The 14,656-nt window shown below is 39.5% G+C and overlaps 1 protein-coding gene across 2 annotated transcripts; it reads left to right on the top strand.

Annotated features, from left to right (window-relative positions):
- The first annotated feature begins 1,982 nt into the window (after positions 1 to 1,982).
- kras (v-Ki-ras2 Kirsten rat sarcoma viral oncogene homolog) lies at positions 1,983 to 12,761 on the top strand. Of its 2 annotated transcripts, XM_075469573.1 has the most exons (6): positions 1,983 to 2,250; positions 4,366 to 4,483; positions 5,399 to 5,577; positions 5,932 to 6,091; positions 7,460 to 7,584; positions 9,583 to 9,671. In XM_075469573.1, the coding sequence occupies exons 2-5, from the start codon at positions 4,373 to 4,375 to the stop codon at positions 7,577 to 7,579; spliced, it is 570 nt and encodes a 189-aa protein (XP_075325688.1). In that variant the 5' UTR covers positions 1,983 to 2,250; positions 4,366 to 4,372; the 3' UTR covers positions 7,580 to 7,584; positions 9,583 to 9,671. The 2 variants fall into 2 exon arrangements, with proteins under 2 accessions (XP_075325688.1, XP_075325689.1); XM_075469574.1 differs by lacking the exon at positions 7,460 to 7,584 and having other exon boundaries at positions 1,988 to 2,250; positions 9,583 to 12,761.
- Positions 12,762 to 14,656: the final 1,895 nt, after the last annotated feature.

The raw sequence follows: 14,656 nt of genomic DNA, 5'->3' as shown, positions 1-14,656 counted from the left end.
CTTAGCCAACAAACCTGCTATTATTGGTTTTACTTAATCAGAAGACACTGTAAAGCTGTAAGTTTCACTTAATTTCATTTTGGTGAATGAAATTAATGAAAAGCTTTCAAAACCACCATTGAAATCTCTATGGCAAATAGCTCTCTATCACAGTAATAATGTTAATGATGGCTCTTTGCATAAAACCTTTCCGGTAAGCTACTCTAGTTTGTCTTCATTAAATCAAATGTACCTATTGTTAATGTTATCAGGCACACCTGTAGTTTAAATGCAGTAGCATACCTGCTGGAAAGAAGGGCTGTATTTTTTTAAAATTTTTTCTTGTTCAAGCAGTTTAAAAAAAACAAAACGTTTGCATATAACCTGGAATTTTTACAAGTTAAAATGTCAGTTTTATACCTTTTATTGTTTCATACTTGATATATGTTTGTTTTTTTGTACACTTGTATTGATTTTAGATGTCACTATTTCACATCTGGCAACACTGCAATCGATGACCAGTTGGCAGAAATCGTGGAGACTTTCTTCTTGTACCCTGATAGACACTAACTCGATCTTCGAAGGTGGCACTAAGTGGATCCATAAGAAAATGCAGCACCTTTATGTTTGAGTGAGAAAACCAGCTGGATCTTATGGAGACTGGTCTCACTGTTGCTGCAGGTGTATATTGATCAATAACTGAACCGGTTCAGCATGGCTTAAATTATCATTACCACCAAAATAACTTCCATAGCTCCAAACTATAACTGGCAGCATTTACAATCTGCAAACCTGAAGTGATCTGAATGAAATTAATATAAAAGTAGAGATTTCAATGGCATTAATCATGTGAATCTAAAAAAAAATCTAAATATTGCATTGACCTACCCCCATGCTTTCTTACAGTCAGCTTCAATATGCTTTCCTGTTTTGGATGTCTCATAACAAATACTTTCTATTTCATTGAAATGCACACAGAGAGAACTACTCAAAAACACTGGTAATCACGGTTTGTTGCAGCGTACTTGGTTACTCTATAGCCAACCAAATGCTTTGCCTCTCATACCCTATATTAATATCGCCTCAGGAACGGATCCCCTCAAATAAAACAGCCATGGTTTAAAACCTGAGCTTCAAAACCTTTGAAATAACACAGACTAGTGGTGTGAAAGAGGTACCGCTGCGCAGAGAACTAACAGACAAGCAGTCGATAAAGACCTCCGATGTGTGAGGTCAAATGAAAGTAGATGTCCTTCTGTGAAATATTGTGGTGTATTGTTATTCTGCTGCATGTTGTTTTCTATTTTTTTTTTTTTTTTGGACAGTGCTTCAGCACGCGTCACATTAATGTTTAATTAAATATGCGAAAGCACCTTTCCCTGTTATAATTGCTTTTTTTTTCTTCATCACGAGCTAAAAATGATCATTCTTATGCTTTGTTTTCATTTGAATCTTTTATCAGAAGTTTTGCATTTCGGTTATTTACTTTTTTACGGATCTCAGCTCTCTTTGCGCAAATGCGTCGCGCAGTAGGGACCCTAATGAACGCTCTGGAAAACTGACAAAGGGATTGCCAAATCATTTCCTTGCTTGGGAATGACGTCTCTCCTTGCACATTCCAGTTATATTTAGAGCCTATATATAGTGGAGTCGCCCCCTAGGTTTTGTTGACTCTGCAGTAGCAGTGGGAGCTTTGGGTGTCATGAAACCGACTCAGTGTAATCCGTACCAGACAGATATTCTTATGTGATCACTAAAACATGAATGTGGATGGTTTCTGTTTAAATTTATTAAAAAGAAAATAATCGGGTAATATTTGGGGCACACACACATTTAAAGGAAAACCGTCAGGAGTGAATAAAGTGCAGCTATATTTGACACCAGTCTAAAACAGGAGTGCACAAACAAAGGAGAAGACTATGCGCATTATGCCTCGTATTGCGACACACAGACTTCAGTGATATGCCCCAGACCGGTTGAAATCCCCAGCTATGCTTTCTGGGTAAAGTGCGTCCTGGTATCCGCCCATATTCGCGTAAGGCAGGCCAGACTGAGCAGCTAGGCCGGACGCTGGGATCAAATGGAAAGTTCAATCGATTAATTTCCCCACTTTTGTGCATGCTCCCTCTTGCTTCCGAAACGACGTTAGACCCACTTAAATGTGGGTGTTTTAGTGACAAACAGGAAATGCAGAGATCGTGTGAAAAGAGGGGATTATCTGCTTGACTTCTTTGGTCTCTACTTCGGACGCGGAACTCCACTCGCTAAAAGGTAAAACCAGCCGAAAAGACTATTTCATGTGTGACCTTCTCATTGATAGTTGCAACATGGTATACTGCGTTGTCGTTGGCAGGCCACCGTGTGTGCTATGTAAACTCCGGGTAACACAGTGTTGTAGAAGAGCGATTCGTTTTCGCTCGTAGTACAAACTACGCCCAGTTGTTAACCCACCGTCTGGCCCTGCATTGCAGACCTAAGCTAGTCTGTCAATGGCGGCTTCAAAATCTGCACCCTTCCCCTTTGAATGAATGATAATGAGTGTGTCCGGGCACACGGTGCAGACAATGCTGCGCCGGTGGGCTTTCTCTGATTAAAATACACCAGGTTAGCTCACGGGGGGCTATCGTGTGCCTCCTTTTTTTATTTTTTTCCCCTTTAGCTGTGGGTGAGCTTCAATGCTAAGCTAGCTAACAGCAGAGCTGCCTGGTGTTCACCACCATTCAGACAGGCAGCCCTGCAGCCACAGGGTGGAGGATTTAAATCAAATTCCTCTCCACTTTTAAGCCTGCCCTTGGTGTCCCTGCCTGTTTGACCACAGCACTGGGACTTTCACTGAAGAGATCCTGGCCACTTTATGTTTGTAGCCTAATGTTTTTATGGCTGCTGCTAATCAATCTTTATTAGTAACTCCACGCGTGGCGATGCAGTGTTTATCATTTGTTTTTTGTTTTTTTCCCCCCATTGTCGTTCGTCATATTGTATGTAAAAATGTGGACACTCCGTGCCAGCCATGGTTGTTGCTCTCCTTATATTTACTCCATCTGGCTGACACAATCCTAAGGAAACAAAATCCCATGTTAAGTCCACAGCAGCAGGACTTTCCTACAGTTTGAGGCAAAAAAAGAAGAAATACATTTTATTCACAGGATATAGGCTACCAACTTCAAAGCTGTACTGTTGGCTGGAAACAAAGCTAGACTGCCTCCACAGGGGCTGGATTCACCTACTACAACACAGTTTGTTGCTGAGCGGACCGCCAACCATCCATGTGTGTCAATAACTAACCACTTTTGTCAACTCCTCACACGAAAAGTGATGCTGTTTGTGAAAGTGTGACCTGCATGTGGCAGATGGGTATTCCAACGGTTGCTTTGGGACTTTGTCAGCAGTTTTATCTGTTCAGGTCCAGATAAGACTCTTTCCTAAGTGACAGATCAGCTTCTGCATGTAACATGTGTAAATATATAACACACATTGAAAAGTGTTGTAAAACACGTGTACATTGTGGCAGTTGTATTTGGTGGCGCTCCTCCTTGAGACGAGTCTGCAGCCTTTTGTACAGTTTGCACTGTAACTTCTGAAAAGGCCAGCTACCACTATTGATGGATGCTGCTCCACAAAAGCAGTCGGACTGCAGAGAACCTCCCAGTTGGTTGTCAATTTTGAAGCCTAAATGTAATCTCATGGATTTCTGCCTGGGGTTAGTCCCTGTTGTTTGGTCACTGCTCAGAAAATAGCTCTGAATGTGCTGCTTCTCCTCAGGGAAGACCTCTCCTAACACACCTAACCTGCACTTACATGCTCTTCTGTACTTGTTCTACTTGTTCTACTCTATCATGTAGAATGGATCTGAATTAATATTGCACTTTTTTCTTTTCTTTTTTTTCTTTTTTTACCGTGCTGCTAAATAACGAAATGTTATTTGGTTATTTAGCTGCAGTTAGTTATAGTTCTACATTGCCGCATAATCTCATGTAAATTAACCAGCATATTTCTTTTGTTATGATTGTGCTTTCTTACACTAAAGTGGACATTATCTGAAAGGCAAAAAAAATCTACTCTGTGAAATAAAATTTTCCAGTGATTCAATGCCCCAACTCATTGGAAATGAACGTACATCAACATTTTCTCAGACTGCCACTGCTGATTGCACACTTTTCACTGTGAGCGGACAGCCTTTCGGACAGAAACAACAGAAATTGGAGCCAGTTGACAAAATTGTCTCAAATGTTGAGTTTTAACTTGAGCAGAAGGTCTTAATCATTTCAAAGACATATAATTCCTTTTGGGCTTCAGGGACACCTCAGATGAAATGGTGATGTTGACGTTGGACTGTTTCTGTCTGTGCAGATATCACTTAATAAATTATCTTTTTTTGTCCCACAGGTGAATCATGACAGAATATAAGCTGGTTGTGGTGGGAGCTGGAGGCGTTGGCAAGAGTGCACTTACTATTCAGCTTATCCAGAATCACTTTGTGGATGAATATGACCCCACTATTGAGGTAAACGAGATTTCGGTGTGCAGTTTCATAATGCTGTCTGTATTTTTGCAATGTCTGTTAGACCATAAGGGAACAGAAGAAGAACAAAACTCTTCTTAAACCAAGGAAGTTCCAACAGGTTCCACTGGTTCAAGTTCTAAAACAACACCTAACAGGTTTTTAATGGCTTTCCATGCCTGACATCCTGCCCAGTTTCTCAGAGTGCATCCAGTCTGCTCATGATTTCAATCAGTTATTGATATGCTGTTGCAGGTTTGAGGGCTGCCATAGATTATTTCGGTAGAAGATGGCAGCATCTAAAGATTTGTCCTCGCTGTGGATCACACAGTAATTAATTCTGCTGGATCAGTTTGAAAGTAGCCCTCGGTGCAATTAAAAAAACAAAACAAACTCGAATAATTTGACACTTGAGTGAGACCTCAATGTAATTTAAGGTCTGCTGGAAAATGGAGTGCTCTACTACAGCCAGAGAAGGGCAGCAATTAAGTGTAATCCTGTTGCATCTTTGATCAAAGCACGTCATTACAATGCTTAAATGCTGTCATGTTGGAACAGTTAAACATACTCTTTGAACGGATCGATATTCTAATTGTGTGTATATATATATATATAACAAAAAATATATATAATTTCGTAGCGTTTACCAAGCTGAATGTTCACTGGTCTTGTATCGTTTTATGAAATTAACCATCCATCTGGTCACGTAATACAATTGAGGAGAAAATAAACAATTATCTGATTTTTTTTTATTTTTTATAAAACATGTGAAGTTCCATAAAAAATGCTGCTCTTTTTTTTTAAATGAAAGACCTTTGAAACACATTTGGAGTAAATTAAATTTGAGCAAGTACTGACTTAGTCATTTCACGCCTTCTGTCGGGGTTCTGATCACTCTTTAACCTCTTCCTCTTCCAGGACTCCTACAGAAAGCAGGTGGTTATCGATGGAGAGACGTGTCTGCTGGACATCCTGGACACTGCAGGTCAGGAGGAGTACAGCGCCATGAGGGATCAGTACATGAGGACAGGGGAGGGCTTCCTCTGTGTCTTTGCCATCAACAACACCAAGTCCTTTGAAGACATTCACCACTATAGGTGAGCTTCGGAGTGATGCGATCTTCACTTTTCGGACCTGCTGTGAACGCTCGAATGAGGTTTAGGTGGTAAAGTTATGGAGTCAGCAATTAGATTAAGAATATTTTCTTTCCAAATTAACTTCAGGTTGTTTTAAAACACAGATTCTACATATGAGCGCTCACAAATATCAGTCATGGTGTAGCAGAATGCATCAGTAAATGTCCTTATCAGCTGTAGTATTGAGCTAAAGCAATTTATTTATTTATTTTTACCTGTGGAAGGTTTTTTAAGATGCCTTTTCCTAAACATTGGAGTGAAACTTCTCTTACGTTAGAGTCCAACTAAATTTCCGTTGTATCTTTGAATGCCCAGAGAACAGATTAAGCGGGTGAAGGACTCTGAGGACGTCCCCATGGTGTTGGTGGGGAACAAGTGTGACCTCCCGTCCCGGACAGTGGACACAAAGCAGGCTCAGGACTTAGCACGTAGCTACGGCATTCCCTTTATCGAGACCTCAGCCAAAACCAGACAGGTGAGCGTTTACCTAGAAGATGACACAATATTCAACTGCAGCTCAAATTCACTTTGATGTCAAATTGAGTATTTCAGAGAAATACAGATGGTGTCCTTGAAAAGGTGTGATAAATGCCACAAGAAATGCGATTAAATCATGTGGCTCTGTTGATTTCTGTCACATTCACTATCTCTTAATGGGCTTTTTGTAATGACGTTGCTGGGAAATTTCCCAGCTAATGTGTTGAGCATCATTAAATCCTCTTTGGTTAATTGAATTTTTTTATTTATTGGTGATAATGTAATCATTGCATGCTACTTTGTCATGGATATGTTAAATTACATCACCATTATGCCCACCTGCAAAAGGCTCCCATGTGATAGATATTCAGCAAATTAGTTCATTTGTGTCATGGGGGTCTGCATGAAAGGACAAACTGTCGGGAATCACTCAGGGGCTTAATGATTCTGCTTACTGGTCACTGTGACTGGGTGTTGTAGGATGTGCAGCGGTGTTGTATCAAGTGGTGTGTGTTGTGAGCATGGCCTTAGGTGGCTGACTGGTTAATAGAGTGATCTGTAAACACATTTTTCCTGGTCTCTGACCTGTGGTGAATCACGGTTCCTTCTGGTGTGGGGAAATTAATGCCGCAGTGACTAATTTTCTTGCACCTTTGTTCACCTATCCCTACCTGAGGGTAGCGGTAATTCCTGTCCACGTCGTTGCTTCTGTCTGACCGGCAGCTGTCCCTTTCCCTGGGAGCTGATTTTTTTTTTTTTTTTTTTAACCCCCCCCCCCCCCCCCCCCCCCCCCCTCCTCAAATTTCAATCACTTTATCATGCTTCTCTTCAAAAATTTTCACACGTAACGCACAGTACACAAAATATGCTCACACTTCTCATTTGTATTAGGCCAGATTAAAGTCATGCTACACCCAATTATTCACCTGCTGCAGGCTTGGAAGGAAGCTGTTTTTGTAGCTCATAAGTGTTTGATTTTCTTTTCTCCAACTCAGTAAAAGTTATTCCACACTGTGTAGAGAAAAATCTCCACACAGACGCACAGGATTGGCTGAACTTTGGCAAAATGGTAAGATAGTGAATCTTTTTTGTTGTGTTGTTTCCATTTGTCCCTTTTAACGGTAACCCCCCCCCCCTCAAAAAAAAACAAAAAAAAACTGATCCCCTCCAAGCCTGCCAAATTTCAGTATTCATTCATACTTTTATTACACAAATAAAGCAGACCAAGCATTTCAGAAGAATCCTATCCAAAACAGACCACCAGTCTGTTTAACTTCTTTATATCTGTAGTTTATAACACATGCACCCATACAGTATGTCCCCATGCATTCCTCAGCATTGAGGAAAGTTGTGTCTTATACTGCAGAGGGTGGAAGATGCCTTTTACACTCTGGTACGGGAGATCAGGCAGTACCGGCTCAGTAAGCTCATCAAAGAAGAAAAGACTCCGCGCTGTGTCAAGCTTAAAAAGTGTGTTGTGATGTGAGAGGGGTAAGTGTACGCAGCCACGCACCCACCAGCTTTCTGTGTGTTGTTAGTGGGAAATACGGAGAAGGCGGTGGGAGAGGACACCCAGTGGGAGCGGCTGCTTCATGTTTTCTCAAAGCTAACCCGCTGGTTACTGCTGGGGCTGTGGTGAGGCTGGAACACGAGGCTGAAACAGCTGATTTTGTCTCCTTTCAGTGTCGTGGTTGATTATTATTATTATCCAAGGGCGTTTTCACACTGCGTTGATTTATTGAGTCTGAACAACTTTGATTGACAACAGCTAGTGTGCTTGCACACGTATCTGCTTTTTTCACAGGGGGCATTGTGTTTTTCTTACCCTCATCAAGATGCATGTGTTAACCCTTGTTAATCGGATGACAGGACAGTTGCATGCAGTCGAGTTGAGCTACAGTTGGAATTCAGACTTTTTACTTAGACCGCTGTCCTTGCTCCAGCATGAATACATACTGGGAAGTCAAGCTATTGGCCCCATGGCTCAACACTGTTCAGGACATTCTCCTGCTTCCAGAGTTCTATGTGGGAGATCATCATACATGTAAATAACACTGAATTCACTGCACAGACGTCTTTAAGTTACTGGAATGGTGATTTTTGTCAGATGACAGATGAGTTTATAGAATCAAGATTTTTATCAGAGCAGATTGCCTGCCTGGAAATGCTTTAAGCAAGTTGACAAGTAGTCTTGATGGGCTGATTTTCAGTCACAGTCTCTGAAGCAGTTAAACATCTGACAAAAGAAACGGCAAAACATTTGAGTAAGAGGAGCTTAATTGGGAATCTGGCTGTTTTACTAAGGCATATACTTATGCTTTACTGTTTTTACAACAAAAAACAAACTGTGCTCCAAAGATAACGCAGTATATATATATATATATTTTTTTTTTCAACTGTCGTGTAAAGGTGTTTAATTTACATTAACACTTGGTTAAGCACCAAATTCAGACTTAACTACCAGTGTGAAAGTGTCCTTATGTGCTGAAATCAACATGAGCACAGTGGTGTGGGCTGGTTAGCGATCATTTGGGATTGAAGGATGTTGCTGCGAATGTGGGACTAAATCATCCTGTAATCTTTGTGTTTTAGGAAACGGACAGATTTGTTATCATTTAAAGAGTCTGTCTGTGTGTCGCAGTCCTTTGTCCATCTTTGTTCTTTATCTTTCTGCTGTCTGTGTCACAACCTGAAATGGCCTCCGGCTCATTACTCACCAGCCTTTGGCAGATTATTGTCATGTTTATTGCACTATCCAAACTGTTCAAGTACAGACACACTTGCGGTGGTGCGGCATCGACAGGCACTAGCTGCTTTTCCACAAAGCCTTTTATTCATCTCTGTGACAGAATGAAAGCCTCATCTGAGGTCATCAGTCAGAATAAATTATCACGTTTGAAAAAACCGGGGGGGACGTGTCACTCTCCTTTCATTTGTTGCTGATTAAAGTTCTTTTTCCCAGCGGAGCAGCATTTGAAAAGTTAATAACCTTTAGTTAAAAAAGGTAACGTATTACTGAAAGTGCTTCCTCATAACAGACCCACAGCAGTAAGACAGCCCTTGATGTAGGTACATCTTTTTATCATCTTCGGCTGATGGAATGCAAACAGATTATTGCAGACGTAAACAGGACAGCTTGTTCTGTCAGGTTATTAAGCAACACTTTAAACACTTGTGGGCTGCTGACATTCAGAAGGAGAGAAATTGTCTCATGTAACCGCAGCTACTGTTCGTGTTGCTGTCAGTTGCGACAACGCTGGTTTTTACTCTGAAATATATATTTGACCCGTAGCACAGCCCACTTACACTTAGCTGGTTAAAAAATGTGTAAAGTGGACAGGTTTTTTTTTTCCCCAGGTGACATTTTTTCGAGATTAAAGTTCTAATTCATGGGCTTTTTAAGAAAAAAAAAAAGTTATAAAATGACAACTTCCAACTTTTCAATTCTAACGATGCACAACTCTTTTTCTTTCTCTCCTCCTCCCGCAGGGTGTTGACGATGCCTTTTATACATTAGTCCGAGAAATCCGGAAGCATAAGGAGAAGATGAGCAAGGAGGGCAAAAAGAAGAAAAAGAAGTCCAAGACAAAGTGTATACTGATGTGAATAACCACCCTTTTCAAGACAGACTAAAAAAAAAGAAAAGGAAAAAACAACGATGAACAGTTCAAGTAATACATTTTGTACATTACACTAAATTATTAGACTATTTGTCAATAGCCACCTCACTGAATACTAAACCTGACCTGAATTTTCTGTCTTTGGTTTATTTGGACACCAATAAGCTTAATTTTCAGTTTAGTGCCAGTCGCTGTTGGTCCAACAGCCCGATCAGCCTGATTTTAGAAAATTGCAGTAATTTGGATGATTTGACGCGACTGCAGAGCTGGGAGCTAACTGCATCACCGATCGCATTTAACAAGCGAACCATTAATTATCATTCGTTTCCCTTTGCTTGAAAGGTCACAACCTACAAATGCTGTGTTATGCCCTTTTGAAGTAAGGGATGCCAAAGAATGAATATTCGTCCCGCTCACGTAGACAAAACGGATATGAGGAAAAGGACCAACATTCAGCCAGAGGAGATCCAAATGTCCCAGCCACTGTGTAATGTCCCCATTTCTTACTTTTAGGTAGGACTTAGTTTTGTCATTGATGAGTATGCATGCAAACTCCTACTCTTTTCCGAATGTTTTAACACCCTAGTTAGCTATTAATTAATTTTCAATTTGTCATTGCTTTGTATTGTGTGGGGAGTATTTTCATGCGTACATGCAATGAGATGCCGCCCCCCCCCTTTTATCTTTGCATGCATTGTGTCCTAGAAGACATGTGTGTCCAAACTGCCTCTTAGTTGATACGTTGAACAGAGCCAGCAAGGAGGATCTGGGACTCTGCTTTTAAGGTTTATAAAAAGTAGTAACATTTACTTTACCTAGAATAAATCCAATGTTTTTATCTTTTGACAAATTCAAAGATTCATCGTGATTTTTAACCTGTTTTGTTTTTGTCGGTTGTTTTACGTTTCGGAGATTTCTGCCTTGTTTGATGCTACTGTGGAATTCATTTTAATGATCCTGGCTACAATCATTTCATATGTCGATATACTCCCACCGGAGGACTTCACATTTGAACCGAACGCTTCGTTAGATGTTAAATCCGAGGAGTCGACTGTGTGGAGCTTTCCTGCTTTGTTTGCCAGACTAACATAAAAGCAGCATGCAACTTTGAAGCCGCTGTAAGGAGTATTTGACTTGGTATCGAGTCCCCTGAGCTTGTTCAGAAACAATGTCCAAATGCAGTTTCAGACTCTTTTCAGAGTTTTCTTTTTTTCTTTTTTTTTATAAAGAGTATTGAAATTGTCTGGTGGTCTGCCTTTGAACAGGGATGATTGTGTATCCTGTTGATGTAATTGGAACGGATTTTGGTAAATGAGGCAGTTATTGCCATAAAATAGGTTTTTAGACAAAAATATCCGACTTAATCTTTAAAAGTCCTGTGTCTCAGGTCTGCCCATAATTTAACCAGTTTATTTTATTTGCATACTGTTTGCCTGGGGATTTTTCTTTGCCTTTTTGATCTTGTGTTAGGTGCTACATTGAACAGTAGAACGAGTCGAGACCACATTTATTTTCTTCTGCCTGTGCTCAAGAGATACAGCAACTGTTTTAGAAGCGAAACGCTATTCTCACAGAAAATCAAGATAGTTTTTATTTTTAAGGGTTAATGGATTCTGACCCAGGTTATTATTACCTCCTTTTTTTTTTTTTTTTTTTTTTTTTCATGAAGCAGATAAATAACGATGCAATTTTAATCACGGAACCCTCCTGTTAATACTGTTTCAAAAGTAGTTTTACTGTAATCTTTTTGAAATGTTCCTCTTCCTTTATCGCGTGCCAACAGCTGATTTCTGAAAAGTATCATTTATACCTGGATCGTATTTTAACAACCTTTGTATAGTTGTGATACTGAAAGGTGCATATTTTGTAAATTGTGCTTAATTTCGTTGGTGTGTTCAAATGAATGTTGCTTTAATGGAGTTTCACTCCGCTCTGTGTATGTGACTTAGAGTGTGTGACTGGGTCCAGGTCTAAGGAAGTGAATGAATGACCACTTTACAACATACCTGTTGCGGGCAGTGTAGAGTGGTGATCTGATCTCAAATGAGTCTATTTTTTTGCCATGAATCTCACCACTCCTATTTAATGTGTAATAAAGAACAAAGTAGAGAGGAACCAAACTTCTTTTTTATGGTCTTGTTTCTTGTTGCCTTGGATTTGTAAAACTTGATTGCAAATATGCTTCATCATAATCCATAAAAAAAAACACAGGTGATTGATCATGAATTGATTTACCATTATTGCCCTTAATTGTATTTTTAATTGAGGCCTGCATTTAATTTTCTTGGGATCGCTTCAATTTTCTCCAGCAGGTGGCACTGTTAGATCATTTTGGCAGGTCGTGCCTCTGACTCCCATAAAGAGCTATTTTCCTGCTGGTCTCACGGCTCAAATCAACCGGTTTTAGCTTTTAATGGTCGTACAAATTTCAGAGAAAAACAGAATAAATCCACTTGTGGTAGGTTGGTTAAATCAACTGAGACTTAAGAATGTTTCAATTTTAATACCTTTGTTGTCACTAATGGAGAGAAGATAGTTTTTTTAAACCGTTTGTTTCTTAATTAATAATAGAACAAATTACAAATGATACAAAACACTTGTGAAACAAACTGCTTATCAGTCGTTCGTTTAATGTTGTAAAAGATGACTCATTTTGCGGCCCTTTAAATTTCCCAAAGTTGGATTTTATTCGGTAGTCTGTCGGTTGCCTTGAAATGACTACAAGAATAACCTTTTTCCATTTGCTCCAAAATCTCATGTAAAAAGAAGCAGAAATTGAATTCCCTTCAGGTATTGTGATTAATTTTCAAATGATGGGCTTTAATATTGGATTAAGCTGGTTTAGAAAATGGATGGATGGATGGATGGGCTTTATTGATTGTAATCTGTGATGCTTCAATGTGCAATAACAGGTCTCATGTGGACATTTATGACCAGGTATTCATTAATAATGACTAAGTAATTGTGTCTGAGGGGCCGTTTAGAAAGACTGTTCCTTTAAGATAAAACTCTACATTCTATCATTATCATTAAAGGACATCTCATGGATCATTTTGATTGATTCTTGTTTGTTTGTCTTAAATATTACTTCCTTTTAATTTTTGATTTGGAATGACTTGGTTGCATAAAGTAGATTAGTATAGTATATACACTGTATACACAGCATATACAATATATTAAAAAAAAAAAAAATCTCACACTCATATATTCATGTTCAGTATTAAACAACACAGCAAAAACTCCAGAGATCCAACCATCAAAGGTAACTTTTAACTTTGAATAAGAAGCCAAATAATATTTTTTTCACTGTAGCATCAGAATACTAATTCAAGGCTATAAACTTGAAAGAGATTCTGTTTGCTCTTAAATTAAAGTGCAAATTCTGGCTTCTTCATTTAGTATTTCTGTGGAACTTCCCCTAAGGCATGTTTGCTTGGATTCATCACTTCTTCTCCCTGAAGCTAAATGCTTGACTTCTTACTGTGGTTAAGTTATGACCTTTCTGTCAAACAAAACAAGATTTATCTTCACAGGGACAAACAAGTAATATTTAATGAATTATTACAAAAACAGTTCAAGGTATATATATTGTATACTTGTTGCTGATGGTGCCTAAAATCCAAATCCAGCAATACTAAAAATGAAAAGTGTCCTATTGCCTATTCCAGTCTGTACAAATGTCTTTAAAGACATCACCACTGACAACATACTTCATAGTTTCTGACATATAACAGTATGTCCATGCAAGGTGTTATAGAGGTCAACAGGACTCTGTGCAGGAATGGTATCTTGAGAGTCTCGCCCTTATTTACTGCTACAGTGACAGAAATTGCCCTCTGGCTTAAACGTGCAGGATTGTGTGCCAAAGGATGCGCTTGTTTAGTCCTATTCTGTGAAGGGGGATGTCATGTAGTGTCAAACATGTGAAATTTTCCCTTGCAAATTCCCTAGAAGTAAATGCCAGCTCGATCATAACGATAGACAGTATACAAGCTTCAAAAGGACAAGCTTGTTTATGTGTCATATGGAGTCACTGCTGCCGTAATTGGCTGCAAAAAAGTGTTTGGTGTGGAGGCAACCTCTGCTACTATAGCCTGTTTTGGATTACAATCTTAGCCGCGTTGGAAACTGCAGTTGAAATTACCAGCAATGAATCATTTTTCTGCTGTTAGCCAATTGAAAAATTAATAAAGGTAAGTATTTCAAGCTGTTGTGTTTAAGTAGCTCAGTCGAATTTTGTCTCTATTATAATTATTCTACTTTGGATGTGGTGAATAGCTTGTTTCAAAGGAAGTTAATTTGTTTCCAAAGTGTTGCTGTGAACAATATACTATGTTAACATATTGTGACAAGCTCCATTACTCTGTCTTCTAAAACAATGGGGCTACGGTGCCTGCCACATAGCAGCCAAAAGTGAAAAAGGAGGAGATCTAATGAATTATGCAGAGAGAGCTTTCTCTCAGCCTGACAGGCTGAAACCAGCCTGGAGAAAATTGTAAGAGAAGTACAACTCAGTGCAGCCATCACAAATCCCCCTCCCCTTCCCCCGAGGGACCGTCAAGGCCAAGGCCTGTCAGTCAAACACCCTCTTCCTAAACTGTAATCTTGGGACAGCAGTTAAAAGCCTGTAGGTCTTATATAGTACTGAAAAGATGCCCAAGAAACCAATTCATGGAACTTTGGGTTCTTGTCAGCAAAAAGTTGGTAGAGAAAAAGACTCTACCAACTGCTGAAAACAAGACTCAGGCTGGGTCCACGCACAAACCGAACATTCGTGGCTTAAGAAAAACCTGAACACCAGCCAGTGTACGATATATGATGAAAGCTCTCTCTCAGTCACTAATTCTGACCCCTGTGAGCATGCGCAGAAGACTGAATTCTGACTTGTGCCTTGTTAGTGCACGAAACGAGAGAATTTCCTTTTTATTTTAATGAAGTGTGGC

Source organism: Odontesthes bonariensis, chromosome 7 (genome assembly GCF_027942865.1).
Source record: "Odontesthes bonariensis isolate fOdoBon6 chromosome 7, fOdoBon6.hap1, whole genome shotgun sequence".
NCBI classification, from domain to species: Eukaryota; Metazoa; Chordata; class Actinopteri; order Atheriniformes; family Atherinopsidae; genus Odontesthes; species Odontesthes bonariensis.
This window is presented reverse-complemented; position numbering and strand designations above follow the sequence as displayed.

Bases quoted from the DNA above. Each gene is read 5' to 3' on its own strand.
- kras (XM_075469573.1), top strand. From the start codon at position 4,373: ATGACAGAATATAAGCTGGTTGTGGTGGGAGCTGGAGGCGTTGGCAAG. The intron at 4,484-5,398 runs GTAAACGAGATT...TTCCTCTTCCAG, and splicing joins AATATGACCCCACTATTGAG to GACTCCTACAGAAAGCAGGT. The intron at 5,578-5,931 runs GTGAGCTTCGGA...TTGAATGCCCAG, and splicing joins GAAGACATTCACCACTATAG to AGAACAGATTAAGCGGGTGA.